Source organism: Colossoma macropomum, unplaced genomic scaffold (assembly GCF_904425465.1).
Source record: "Colossoma macropomum unplaced genomic scaffold, Colossoma_macropomum, whole genome shotgun sequence".
Classification (NCBI taxonomy): domain Eukaryota; kingdom Metazoa; phylum Chordata; class Actinopteri; order Characiformes; family Serrasalmidae; genus Colossoma; species Colossoma macropomum.
Window position 1 is genome coordinate 2,303,928 of NW_023494799.1, and position 15,633 is coordinate 2,319,560.

General features: G+C 39.7%; 1 protein-coding gene across 3 annotated transcripts in view; it reads right to left on the reverse strand.

Moving 5' to 3' along the window:
* The window catches only part of LOC118818687 (probable phospholipid-transporting ATPase IF), a 116,175-nt gene extending 101,673 nt beyond the window's left edge, over positions 1-14,502 (reverse strand). For all 3 annotated transcript variants that reach the window (XM_036585999.1, XM_036586001.1, XM_036586000.1), the window contains exon 1: positions 14,208-14,502. In XM_036585999.1, coding sequence (XP_036441892.1) covers positions 14,208-14,234 — 27 coding nt within the window. In that variant the 5' untranslated portion in view covers positions 14,235-14,502. The remainder of the gene's footprint in view (positions 1-14,207) is intronic.
* Positions 14,503-15,633: the final 1,131 nt, after the last annotated feature.

A 15,633-nucleotide genomic window follows, 5' to 3' on the forward strand; every position in this document is an offset into this window, starting at 1 on the left:
ACTAAGTTTCTTTTTAGACTATTTTCTTTAAAGCATTCTGTGCGACTTTGTTTACTTCTCAACGATTGAATCACGCTGAAATTCTGAAATATCGGTGGAATTTCCCTTTGACTAGGGTACTAGTATAATATGAAACTGTTGTGGTTGACACTGATAATAATATCAAGGGATATAATTTTATATATATCGCAGATTTATCATCCAACTCTCAGCCTTAATATAAAGTTTGTGGCACTGGGGGCGGAGCTACACTCTCAGAAATAAAGGTACTAAACTGTCACTGGGATGGAACGCTCAAGGATCCATCTCAGTACCTTTAATCAGGGAACATAACTGAACCATAATCCACTGAAATGATATTTTCTAAGTTGTACTGACTCCACACACCCCGTCTCGTCTCCAGGCTTTTTACAACCCCATTTCCAAAAAAGTTGGGACGCTGTGCAGAATGTAAATAAAAATAGAATATTTTTAAAAGGAAAATACTACAAAGACAACATATCAAATGTTGTAACTGAGAAATTTTATAGTTTTTTGAAAAATATATGCCCATTTTGAATTTTATCCCAACAACACGTTCCAAAAAAGTTGGGACGGGGGCCTGTTTACCAGTGTTTCATCACCTCTTCTTTTAACAGCACTCTGTACGCGTTTGTGAACTGAGGAGACACTGCTGTAGTTTAGAAAGTGAAATGTTTTCCTGTTCATAATGTGCCAAATGTTATCAGTGGTGACAGGTCTGGACTGCAGACAGGCCAGTTTAGCACATATTTTTTTAATACGGAGCAATGCTGCTGTAATACATGCAGAATGTGGTTTGACATTGTCTTGCTGAAATAATCAAGGCCTTCCCTGAAAAAGACGTCGTCTGGATGGCAGCATATGTTGCCAAAACATGTATATATCATTCAGCATTAATGGTGCCTTCACAGATGTGAACGTCACCCATGCCATGTGCACTAATGCCCCCTATACCATCATGAATACTGGCTTTTGAACTGTGCACTGATAATAAGCTGAGTGGTCTTTAGCCCAGAGGACACAGTGTCCATGATTTCCAAAAAGAATTTCAAATGTTAATTCGACGGACCACAGGACACTTTTCTACTTCACCTCAGTCTATTTTAAATGAGCTCAGGCCCAGAGAAGGTGGCAGCGTTTCTGCTTATATTTGGTTTCTTTTCTGTGTTTTAGAGTTTTAACTTGCATTTGTGGATGCAACTGTTTTCACAGACAGTGGTTTTCAGAAGTGTTTCTGAGCCCATGCAGTGATTTCCACTGCAGAATCATGTCTGTTCTGCAGCAGCAGATGAGCTATCGTCTCTGACTTCACATCTACAAGGTGGACTCACAAGGTAGGAGTGTCTAATAGAGTGGACAGTGAGTGGACACAGTGGTCTGCTTGAATTCAGAGGTCTAGTCCTAATCGTATAATGAAATTTGCGTCTTGTTAAACCCTTACTGTCCTGTAAATGAGTGATAAAGCCTCACAGGCTATGCATTAGTTATATAACTGCTTGTTAGAAAGAATGGCACTGAAAGTGGCTTTAACACTTAAAACGTGAAAACGCAACTCAGTAAAACGGCTTGTCCCCACGAAAACTTCTCGCTTAATCACAGACGAGTGCCTCTACTTGTAGTTCAAGTGCATGCAAATATTCATGAGGTCTCTGGCTAACAGCTTGGCTGGCTTCCATCGGCTGCAGGCTGGAGGAGCATGAATAATCAAAATCAGTGTGAAACTTTCCATTCAGACAAACGACTGCATTACGTTACACTGTTTTCGTTTCAGTTTGTGACCTTTGTTCTGTAGCGTTTACGGGAAAACTCCAGCATTTTCACACCTCATCTCTGTCTGACTCACCTGTGGTGAAGTGTCAATCATTTTAATGCATTTCACAGAAAACAGAAAAGAACAGAAAACTTGTTGATTTGAAACACGTTAATAACAGACGCTAAGATGCTGAAGAGCTTTGCATCAGTAGGTTTTCAGGAGCCGTTTTACAGAAACTTCAGACCGAATTTAGGACAGTAGCTATTACAGATTATACAACCCTTAGTTTCGGCCACGCGAGCTGATTGGTTGAGAAGGTTCTAACTGTGCTGTTATTTCACCATAACATCACGTCTTTATCACAAACACTGTATCACTCCGCTGAGACGCCGTTGCTAAGCAACGACTTTGACAGCTGTAGGAGACGCTCAAGACATTTGAACGTTTTTACTTCTTACTTTGCCACAAACAGAAAATGGACACTTAAGATCACATTTGACCGACAGCCGATTTGGTCAGACTCTGAAGATGAGACGACACTAAATTCCCAAACTGTCATCACCACTGAGCAGCTTTTCAGTCGGCAGCTGTGACAGAAGAACAGCTAAACAACCTGGAATCAGCCAGAAATGAACCCAACACCATTCGCCAAACTAAACGGGCTGTAAGATGCTTTACAGACTGGCTGGAACAAAACAACATTAATACTGATCTGGCAAAAACTGACAAAACTGAGCTGAACTTGATACTGTGGCAGTTTTACGGCTCAGTCTGATTTGGTCAGACTCTGAAGATCCAACTACACGTTTGGCGAACGGTATTGGGTTCATTTCTGGCTGATTCCACGTTGGTTAGCTGTTCTTCTGTCACAGCTGCCGACTGAAAAGCTGCTCAGTGGTGATGACAGTTTGGGAATTTAGTGTAAGGAGCTGGAGAACGAACTGCTGGCTGTGCAGCGAGTGGGCGGAGCTCGTTACTCTGACGTAGCAACAAGCTGCTTGTTAAGGAACTATAATTTGGCGAAGGAACTGCGAACATTAAAACATATTAAACGCCGCGTTCACGGCCCAGTTTATTAATTTATTACTTTATTTATTTAACTGTTGTATTAAAGTAATAGAACACTCGAGGAGTGTGTTATCGCATATAACATGTTCCTAAGTTTATTCTTAAATGTGTCTGTGAGAAAGGTTCTAAAGTCTGATTTCCACTACAGAATCATGTCTGTTTTTAATGCAGTGCCGTCTGAGGGCCGAAAGATCACGGCCAGCAAATACTGGTTTTTGGCCTTGTCCCTCACATACAGAGATTTCTCCAGATTCTCTGAGTCTTTTAATGTTATTCTGTACCGTAGATGATGAAAAGCAAAAGTTCTTTGCTATTTTATGTTGAGAAACGTTATTCTTGAATTGTCGCACTATTTGATGGTGCAGTCTTTCACAGAGTGGTGAACCCCTCCTCATCTTTACTTCTGAAAGACTCCGCCTCTCTGAGATGCTCTTTATACCCAGTCATGTTACTGACCTGTTGCCAATCAACCACCAGGTGTTTTTCTTTAGCATTACACAACTTTACCAGCCTTTTGCTCCCCCGTCCCAAATTCAAAAATGGGCAAATATTTAAAAAAACAATAAAATTTCTCAGTTTCAACATTTTATATTGTCTTTGTATCATTTTCAATGAACTATAGGGTTTAAATGATTTGCACATCATTGCATTTTGATTTTGTTTACATTTTGCACAGCGTCCCAACTTTTTTGGAAATGGGGTTGTATTTCTTTCCACGTGGACCACCTCAAACGCGAGCCACGACCCAGCCTGCACACGGCTGATGACCCCCTGTGACAGGGACGCTGGCATCACCACCCACATAAACGGAGGGCAGATCATATCGGGTCGTATCTCTGCACAAAACCGGCGAACACCTCCACAGAACGAGGGGAGAGAAATGAGCTGAAATGATGAAAGCAGCGTCTCAGCGAAGGAATAAATGAATACGACAGCGAGAGAATATGACCCTAAAAATGCTGGATTCCCCCGAAGCCATCTGACGACACGGTGACTCAGTTTTAACGGGACATGATTAGAGACTCCGATGACTATTCATAGAACCAGATTCTAGTCTGCTGTGTAGAAGAAGAACAGTGATGATGCTCATTCTGTGGAAATCCAATTTTATAATAACTTCATCAAAAAACTCTTTGCTGGACGTCTTAAAAGAACCAAACCCTAATTTTTTTCTTGCTTTTAATTTTTCCACCAAAACTTCTCCTTTTTTACATTAACTAATTACTACACACTTAAAAAGATGGTTCTTCAAGGGCTCTTTAGTAAAGATATTGATTCTATATAGAACCATGAACACTAAAAGAACCTGTTCCATGATTCTTTGTGCTGTGAAAGTGCTCTTCAGATTAATGGAGAATGTGCTGTAGATGGTTCTTTATAGAACCTTTTTGAAAAGGGTTCTTTTACTGTAACAAGCCTGGCATTTTGTTGCTATACAGAACCCTTTTCAAATAAGTTCTATATAGAACCATCTAAAGCACATTCTCCATCAATCTGAAGAACGCTTTCATGATGCAAAGAACCCTTTAATCATGCAAAGCGTTCTATATAGCACCCAAAAAGGTTCTTCTATTGTTGTAATGTCAAGCTCGTAACAGCTGAAGAACCCTTTTTTAAAAAGGTTCTATATAGAACCATCTAGAGCACATTCTTCATCAATCTAAAAAAGCCTTTCACGGTGCAAAGAACCTGTTAATAATGCAAAGGTTCCTTGAGTGTTCATGGTTCTACACAGAACCATTTTCTTTACTAAAGAACCCCTGAAGAACCATTTTCAGTGTGTAGGGCTGAGAAATATGACAACATATATCATTAGCATGATAAGTTATGTTAGGGTTGGGCAATATGGCAAAAATCGAATATTGCAATACATCAAGACATTTTCACGACACACGACGCGTCACAATATTTATGTTTTCAGATCTGATCAGACGGAATTGAGAAAAAACAAACCAACAGTGCTACATTTAAAAAAATACTATCAAAAACTGAACACAGTGACTTTTGCTCAATATTTGGCACTAAATCCAGTCAAATGGGACTAATTTTGCTCTCTTTACAATCAAACATTCGGTCAGTGTCTATATGTGTGTATATCGCCACCTTGCCCAGCCCTAGTTTACATATCCCACAAATATCGCGACATATTGTGTATCGTAAAAACTTCTTGAAGTATCACGATACTATATTTTTGGCCATATCGCCCAGCTCTACTAATTACTTCATCCCTTAAAATGAAACTGTTTTTGTCTTACTGTGCCTTTAAGAGTGATGTATGTAAATGAGCTCTGTTCTGATTGGCTGTCCTGCAGGGTGCCTTGTTGAAAAAGCAGTCTGGGCTGAAACACTCAGCGTGAGTGGGCGGGGCTAATTGGCTGTAAACTGAATAGGCAGATGTGTGTGAGATGTGTTGAGAACTTGGCTGTAGATCTTATGGGCCCTTCAAACGTAAACAGAAGTGTTACTCATCATCCTCACACAGAGACAAGGCACAATAATTGCTTCCAGCAAGGAAGCCGCTTCAAACAGAGCTTCAAGACTCGGCAGCGTTTTCCTGTCTGGCACATGGAGCGCACACGTGGCACGGCGGGCATCGCTGTGAATCCACTGCGCACAGGCTGGTCACATGACGCATTAGTGTCGCTCAAGGAGGCGTGCAGAACCACACAGGACACCTGCAGCACTTCAGCTCAGACGACTTGGCAGCATGTTTTGAAGACACATCATTACATGCGTTTGTGCCAGCTGCTATAATTAATAACCAATCATGTTTTTAACCTTTTACTTTTGCATTGATAGGATATAATAATTAATAATAATAATAATAATTTTATTTATATAGCACCTTTCATGCCAGTGGCAGCTCAAAGTGCTTTACAGACAGGTGATAAAACATAGTTATACAAGAAATCATAAGTATTTATTTATTTAAAAATGAAAAAGATCAAATTTGAAGATAAACACAACGAGACTTAGAGCTTTAATTAAATGCTAATTTAAAGAGATACGTTTTTAGATGCTTCTTAAAAGTGAGCACTGAGCTTGACTGTCTAATAAAAGGTGAATTGAGCTCCACAGTTTAGAAGCAGAATAACAAAGAATCTCTCCATGTTTTCTGTATTTTACAGAGGGTGTTTGCAGAAGGCCACTATCTGTAGATCTTAGATTACATGCTGAAACATAAACAGAGACACTCTGTGATGTAAGCGGTGCTTTAAGGTCATTTTGAGCTTTAAAAACTAGTAGGAGAACTTTAAAATCTATCCTGAATGATCCAGGCAGCCAGTGCAGCTCTTTTAAAGCTCTCTCTGATCTCTCTGTGTAGTTTTTGTTAGGATGCTGCTGCGTTTTGTACGAGTTGTAAAGGATGTATTGTTTTCTTAGGAAGTTCAGTAAGAAGATCATTACAGTGATCAACTCTGCTGTAACAAATGCATGAACAAGTTTCTCTGCGTCGCTCTGAGAGAGAAAAGGCTGAACTTTTGATTTTCTCAAATGATAAAAAGCTGCTTTAGTGACTGTGTTTACATGCAGATAAAACAGAGCTCAGAGTCTAAGATCACACCCAGGTTTCATACTTCAGGTTCGATATATGAAGCTAAAGAACCAAGTTTCTCATAAATCGTTTTTCTCTGAGTTTCTTCACCAACGATCAGTACTTTCATGATTTAACTGTAAAAAATTTTGCGACATCCACTGAGAAATATCTGACACACAGCTGGTTAGGCTGTCTACAGAGTCTTGATCTTCAGAAGGAATAGTAATGTATAACTGGGTGTCGTCAGCATAGCTATGAAAATGTATACTATGCTTCCTAATGACTTCGCCTAGAGGTAGCATGTGCAAAGAGAAAAGCAAAGGCCCTAAGATTGAACCTTGAGGGACTCCGCAAGAAATGGCAAATCTTTTTGATGAATGATTTCCAAGTGAAACCATGAACTGCCTATTACTTATGATTTAAACCATTCTAAAACTGTGCCCGAGAGGCCGACCCAGCATTCGAGACGCTGGATTAAAATGTTGTGGTCAACAGTATCAAAAGCTGCACTAAGATCTAATAAAACCATGTGTATATGTCTTTATATGTATATGTATATATATATATATATATATATATATATGTATATATTTTAATAGTATGTGTCGTTTTACGAACCAAAACTACAGTCAGTGTGTGTCAGTCACACTGTGTCAGTGTGAATCTGACATTTTCAATTCTGATTTGAGACGCTTTCATATGTGGTACTGAAATCCGATCATAATTTTGCGCTGCTGAGACTCAAAAACATTTAGGCTGATGTTTCTGTACCAAAATTAGAAGAGACTAATCCAAACCCTCCGTGTTTGAAGAGATTTCTAAAGAGATATCCGAACGCGGCCGCAGGAGAACGAGGCTGCAGCGCCAAAGAACAGTTAGACGTCTGAAAGCAACGTTTAAGGAATCCGAGGACGCGAACCAAAGAGGTGACCGCACCCTTTTTACGGCTCGAACGCATTCTGGGTGATGAGCCCAGCTGTCAGTCAGTGAAGGTTCAAGATGGCTCCTGTGATGCTGGCGAAGATGAAGCTGAGCAACTGGCGCTCGTTGTCGGTCGTGATTGTTTACCTCTGGATGAGCCGTGAAGCAGCGTGACGCTCTGTTCTTTAGTGCATGAGGGTCAGTTTAGGAGCTGATCTGTTCAGACTGATGTCGCATACAGATCACATTTAAAAGATAATCTGAACAGCCAAACAAAAAAATCAGATTTGGTGAGAAAATCCTGCTGTGTGAACACAGCCTAAGACGGATAGTAAATGAGCTCTGTTCTGATTGGCTGTGCGTCATCCAAAAAGCAGTCCAGGCTGAAACACTCCTTATAACAGAGCTAAACTGCTGCAGGCTCAACCTGCGGATGTATGCAAATAAGTTGGTTTTTGTGACATCACACAAACGGTGAATTCAATACGGGCTGCTTCTGCAGCTTAGTGTCCATATACGGTCTGTATGCATGTTTTATTGGTTTTCTAAGTGAAAATAAGCCAACGCACTTCTGCACATTTTAGTGAGGGGTGGGCAGTATGATTATACTGTATCGATATCGTCATAAATTATGTCACAGTGTGCTTTTCTGAGCATGTCATGGATATCATCAGTACTTAAAGAACACTGATTACCTACATGTTTCATTACAAAGTGAGTATAATTAGACCTGTATTGGATTTAGTGCAGCGCAGTTTGTAAAACATTTAACAGAAATCACTGTAGTTGTAGGTTTACTATAATAATAAAGACAACAAAAAGAATTATTATTATTACATCACGAAAAAATTAAATGTGATGTATATCGTGCATCATAAAAATGTCTTGGATCATAATATAACATTTTTCCACATCACCCACCCTTAATTTTAACGCACAACCACTGATTATTTGCTGGGGTAACACTAAAATGTGGCCTTCACAAAAGCTGTGGCAAATTTTATATTTTTAGTAAGTTAAATTCAGCGAATAAACAGTAATTGTGCATTAAATTGTGCAAAGAAAATCCAAATTTTTCTACAAGACGAACACAAGCAGTTTCTTATCCATCAGTTTTGGCCTGTTTTACTGGTGTTCTTAAATACAAACAAAGCCGAAATAAAACAAGAGTTAATTTTCCTTGTTTACACTTACTTTACCATGTATATACTATATTTAAAAAGTGTTATAGGTAACGTGGCTAAATAGCCCATCTGGCTATTTAGGCCTGTATTTAAATAGTTGCAAATAATAAAACAAGACAATTAAATTATTAATCACAATTATTTCTATAAAAATTAATCATCAGCTACAATTTCATGATGGCTCTATGATATAATATACTAAAGAAATAATTAATGGCTTCTCATTAGGCCTGGGTGATGGGGCAACGTAACCGGATATTGACGACTACTGACAAGTAATCCGATCCGGGAGTCCAAGAGAGCACGGTTGTCCTCGCTCTCTCTGGGTGGGCAGGATGGCCCCCCATCTCCCATCACTCAGCGCGATGCTAGCCAGCGCAGACGTCTGTTAGCTGACATATCAGAACTGCCATGAACCCACACCAGAAGGAGGAATTAACACATTTGCAGTAACAACTATCAAAAACAACAAGTAAAGTAGTTTTCATATATTTTTAAATTGTTTTTTTTTTATTTATTTTGTTTATTTATATTATTTAATATGCTATTTTTAGTAAATTTACATGCCCAAATCGTAAGGCAAATTATTCAGTAACTGCATGAAATAAAGGTAAAGTTTTGGGGTTTTTTTTTTTTGCAAAAGTTCCCCTCAAATTAACAGAACGTGTATTTTATGATCATAAACATAAAGCCATATGCTTACAATTTACTGCTGAAAGCCAAAAATTTTAGGCGCTCGTTGTATTATTTTATAAAAATAATTTTTACAGAGCAGATCACTGAAGAGACGCCATCTGAGATCCAGTTTGTAGCTCAGATTTGTGGAAAAATGAGTCGACTTTCAGTGAAAAAAACTGTGAGTTCAGCTTCTTTTATTATAAAGTTTTAAAACTACATCACCCATCTACTTGACTGGAAAGAAGACAGTTACAGCTCTCATACGACCCCCACCTTTAGAATGAAGCTTATGAAATATGAAAGTTATAAAGTTAAGAATATGACGAAGTGCGTTTTGGAACCACCGGTGGTTCCAATGAGTTAAAAAGGTTAAAGAAAATCATATAAACTAAAAAAAGAGGGGCAATATAATTAAGAATCGTGATTAAGGAACACTTAATTATTGTTAAATTGCTATTTAAAACAGTGCAATTTTCAAAACTGCAAGAGCTGCAACTTTAACTACTCCCTACATATTATTAAACAATGTCTTAAACACTCATTCAGCATTCAAGCCTGGAAAAATGGATGTGCAGGTATTCTTCAGACACACATTTAAACTGCAACAATATTGATCAGAAATATTGCAATTACTTCCCCAAATTGTTCAGCTCTGTTTTTCCTATATATTTTTTTTAAATATCATGCTGCTTATTTTTAGTTATTGTCCAAGCTGACTTATCATATCACCACGGTGATATCCAACAACTTCATCCCTAGACTGAACTAAGCTTATAGTGTGCTAATTAAGAGATCCTGGGTCGTGACACGGCCTCAGGTGGAGTTCCTCACATTATGTAGTCTCGTTTCCTCTTAGCTGCCACACCTAAAACTAGAAGTGCCGCAACCTGGCATGACTAACAGGCTTACACTGCAACCTCGGACACGGTGATGGAGAAACACAGCAGAGGCAGGATAAACTTTATAAATAAGATGAAGAAGAAAAAAAAACCAAAAATGTTTATATACTTCATATATATACACCGATCAGGAATAACATTATGACCACCTCCTTGTTTCTGCGCTCATTGTCCATTTTATCAGCTCCACTTACTATATAGGTGCACTTTGTAGTTCTACAGTTACAGACTGTAGTCCATCTGTTTCTCTGATACTTTGTTAGCCCCCTTTTACCCTGTTCTTCAGTGGTCAGGACCCCCATGGACCCTCACAGAGCAGGTACTATTTGGGTGGTGGGTCATTCTCAGCACTGCAGTAACACTGACATGATGGTGGTGTGTTAGTGTGTGTTGTGCTGGTGCGAGCGGATCAGACACAACAGTACTGCTGGAGTTTTAAACACTGTGTCCACTCACTGTCCACTCTATTAGACACTCCTACCTTGTCAGTCCACCTTGTAGATGTAAAGTCAGAGACGATAGCTCATCTGCTGCTGCACAGTTTGTGTTGGTCATCCTCTAGTCCTTCATCAGTGCCCACAGGACGCTGCCCACAGGACGCTGTTGGCTGGATATTTTTGGTTGGTGGACTATTCTCAGTCCAGCAGTGACACTGAGGTGTTTAAAAACTCCAGCAGCACTGCTGTGTCTGATCCACTCAGACCAGCGCAACACACACAAACACACCACCACCACGTCAGTGTTACTGCAGTGCTGAGAATGATCCACCACCCAAATAGTACCTGCTCTGTGAGGGTCCATGGGGGTCCTGACCACTGAAGAACAGGGTAAAAGGGGGCTAACAAAGTATCAGAGAAACAGATGGACTACAGTCTGTAACTGTAGAACTACAAAGTGCACCTATATAGTAAGTGGAGCTGATAAAATGGACAATGAGCGTAGAAACAAGGAGGTGGTTATAATGTTATGCCTGACCTAATGATGCTCACAAGACTAAGCTGTATAAAAAGCACAATGTGAAAAATATTCAACAATAATGCACAAAAAGGCAAAGCACTGCTATCTGAACAGCACAGCTGTGAACAGGAACAGAAGCTCAGACGACGATCAGCTCTGACTTATGTGTCATACAGCAGAGTGTGAAGTGATGCGTATTATCCGTCATATAATAACGGACTCTTACACGGTCATAACTGCCAACAACGCCCTTAGTATAGATTACACATGTGAACTTACAGTTTGGTCCCTTATAGGTAATACAATAATAGATAATTCCCAATAGATAAATACAAACAAAACCAACAAGGCTAATGTTTCCTGCAGCCTCTACATCAAAAAGTACAAATTACTAAGCTGCCTTTATATCATCACTGTCCAAAGAAAAGCATGTATGCATATTTTGGTTTGGACAGCGATGACATATTTACTTAATCTGAGAGACAATCTGATATCATAGATCTTCACCTGTCTGAATTAGCTTAGCCTAAACACAGGTGCTGTAATGCCTAATAAAACTACTGAACTGTGAGTGAGGAGCTTTTTCCCCTCTAAAGCCAACCTGCATGCAGATTTTAAACGCTGATAATAATCCGATAACTGCAGAAAATCATATTTTGTCAGTAATCTGATCAACGTGTTTACATGCGCTTGAGTAATCAGATAACGGAGAAACTCCAGGTCGACATGAGTCAGACAGTAATCAGATTTCTGCTTTACAACCAGCCAGTAAACTCACAGAGGACGACGTGGTGTAGACGTGACGTAATAAAATGTTTTTTAAACGTTGCGCCGCTTTACCTGAAAATATGAACATGCATCATCTAGAAGATGATACTTAAATCTTTTACTTCGTCAAGCATGTAGTCTGCTTGACAAAATAAAGGCGTCTCGCAGCAACGCTGCTTGCTTATTTCCGGTACCGCAGTCTGTTTTTGCACATGCGCAGACTGAGAAAAACGAAAGAAATCAGAGTAAGAGTTCACATGCACTGAGAAATCTGATTACTGAGCTAAAATCCAGCCTCTTTATCGGATTTCTTAATCAGATTTCTAGACCTTACTCCGATCTAAGAAGTCAGAGTGTGCTGTCCATTTGAATAATCAGATAACTGCAGAAATCCGCAAAAAGGGCTGTTTATATTTTTACATTATAACGAGTTCAGTCCAATCACAAAACATACTTAAGCGACGTTTTATATTCACTTAATTTAAGAGATAATGTCATACACTGAATATAACAGCCAGTAGCTTAACTGAAACACAAGCACACGCTTAAAAAAGATGGTTCTTCAAGGGTTCTTTAGTAAAGGCAATGGATCTATTTGGAGCTATGAATTGTATGTAGAACCATTTCATGCTTTGCATGTTAAAATCATTCTTCAGCTTGATGGAGAATGTGTTGTACATGTTTCTTCATAGAACCTTTTTGAAAATGGCTCTATATAGCACCCAAAATAGTTCTGCTATTGTTACAAGCTTGACATCGTGACTACGCGGAACCACTTACAAAAATACACACCACATTCTGCATCAATCTGAAGAACCACTTCAACATGCAAACAACCATTTAACCATGCAAATGGTTCTACATAGAACCACTGCCTTTACTAAAGAACCCTTAAAGAGCCATCGTTTTTTTTAAGTGTGCATGTTGGCTGAAGAGATCACATAATTAGCTAATAACTAGATTTTTTTCTCAAATTAGTCCAACATTATTCATGTATAAAAGATAAAACACCTTCTTTAGAATCTGCTTCCTTTATTTTAACTGGCTGCATCTGAAGCACCAACTTCACATATTTACCCTAAGTTACTTAAAGGGGAATTCCACCGATTTTTCAAAATTTGTGCATAATTAAATGGTTGAGATGTAAACAGGGTGGTTCAGAGTGGTTTGGTGTGAAACGCTCCACCCTAGAGAAACTTACCAAGTCAGAATTGTTTACAGTGCTGGTGACAGGAACCAGACTCACAGAAAGTTACTACATGAAACGGTTATGAATTCACTGCCTGATGTCTGAGACACTGTGTTATCTATGTTTTGAGAAGATTTTGCAGGGCGCTGTGAGGCAAAATAGCCTCATTATTTCAGATTTTCCACTATTTCCCATCATCAACATTCCATATAAGCTCAGAAGACTCGTGTAGGTTCACTGCTGGTTCTGGATAGTAAATAAAATGTCTATATTTGTGTTGTAGTCATGGCGACCCCTGGTTCCCATCACCACCACTGTAAAGACATCGGAACCATTTCACACCAAACCACTCTGAATCACTCTGTTTACTTCTCACACACTCAATTATACAGACAATTGTGAAAAATTGGTGGAATTCCCCTTTAAGCTAAGGTAGTTCGTTAGAGCAATGTCAATGTTATGTACGCTTAATTTGAAAATAAACATCCTGTTTTTGTCTGATCGCAATCTGTCTGTATTATTTTAATGTTTCTCCCTGTTCAGTGTCTCTGCATTATGAGAAGTGCTCTATGAATTAAATGCATTATTAATAATTAATGCATCTTTTACTCTTAAGAATGTCTCTCTTTTTTTATTTCCTTTCTTTCTACATCTCTCTTTCTGCATTTCTCTCTCTTAACTTAAAAACTTTTTATTCTTATCTATCTATCTATCCATCTATCTATATATCTATCTATCTACCATAAACACCCCTCACTTTCTTTCCTTCCATTCCACACCAAACCCCTCTAAAAGACTTTGTTTACATCGCAACCGTTGAACTATTCATACATATTTAAAAAACCGGTGGAGTTCCCCTTTAAGCCAACCCCACTAAGTTAGCTGGTTAGGTTAGCGCAACGTCAACGTTAAGTACACTTAATTTGTAAACAAACTTGTTTAAAAGCTTCGTAACATCCCGTTTTTGGTCTGTTTTTCAGTCTGACCACGATCTCTGTCCGTGCTATGTTGATGTTTATCGCTGTAAAGCGTCTCTGCTTTATGAAAATCGCTCCATGAATCAAATTAAACGCATAATTAACGTTAACGCTACTTTTTATTATCACTATGGCTGCTGCGGCGACGTTAGCCGTAAACATAAACTCTGTCAGCAACTCCCGGCGCTTCTGGAAGCTCAATTCTGGTGTTATTTCTCGCAAAAAGCCACAAATTCTGCTTTTCTGAAACTCACCAGCTGTTGCCGGATCCACCGTAGCATCCTTACGCTGTTAGCAGCTAGCTAGTGCTAACTGGCTAATGCTAAGTTAGCCAGCTCGCCTTTCCGCCAAAACATTAATGTTTCTCCTCACATTCCTTCAGCGGCGGACACGAAGGGACATCGTGGCCTCCTGAAGATTTAAAGAAATGAAATGTCGAGCTCCGTTCTGTCCGCTGCGGCTGAGCGGGCTGGCTCCTTCATGAAGATTGAATGATGTTGAAACGACAAGCGTTCGCAACAAACCCACTACAGAAACCTTCCGGGGCCGCGTCCCAATCGCCTCCCTGCTGGAGAGGTAGTGCGCTAGCTGTGTGGGTGCGGGAGCCCTCGCTTCACCCCCTACGTAGTGCGCTGTGCGGTGTAGGGATCAAGAAGCAATTCGAGACGCGACCCATGATTTCCTAGGAAGTGATGAGGACGAGAAAAGCCCGGAGAAACGGCCGAGTTTAACTCTTTAAACAATATTTCAAATATTCCATTTGGAATATTTGTGTGCTTTTATGTGCCAAAAACAGCCAGTTCCTTTAAGACTGATGTATGTAAATTAGCCATCTTGTGATTGGCTCGTCAAAAAGCAGCCTGGGTTGAAACATTTATGACACTTATTAGCCATAATATTAAGTCTGCCTCCTTCTATCTACGCTTATTGTCCATTTTACCATATATCTTCTCTGCATACTTTGTTACCATGTTCTTCAGAGGTCAGGATCCCCATGGACCCTCACAGAGCAGGTACTATTTGGGTGGTGGATCATTCTCAGCACTGCAGTAACACTGACGTGGTGGTGGTGTGTTAGTGTGTGTTGCGCTGGTCTGAGTGGATCAGACACAGCAGTGCTGCTGGAGTTTTTAAACACCTCAGTGTCACTGCTGGACTGAGAATAGTCCACCAACCAAAAATATCCAGCCAACAGTGTCCTGTGGGCAGCGTCCTGTGACCACTGATGAAGCACTAGAGGATGACCAACACAAACTGTGCAGCAGCAGATGAGCTATCGTCTCTGACTTTACATCTACGAGGTGGACTGACGAGGTAGGAGTGTCTAACAGAGTGGACAGTGAGTGGACACAGTGTTTAAAAACTCCAGCAGCACTGCTGTGTCTGATCCGCTCACACCAGCGCAACACACACTAACACACCACCACCACGTCAGTGGTATTGTTCATCTTCAAAGTGAGAAAACAAGAATTTCAGTGAGATAAACAATCCTAGGCCTTTAGTTTTAAGAATGTGTTTCTTTGTCAGTGAAAAAGGGTTTCTGCTTTCTGCTTTTCCTTTAAGATCAAAATATCAAAATAAATAATTGACGACAGGATGATTTATGATTTACTGGGCCCGGAATGCAGATGGCTCAGCACCTGCATTTTAAGGCATAGCTGGGCTGCTGTTGAGAGAAGC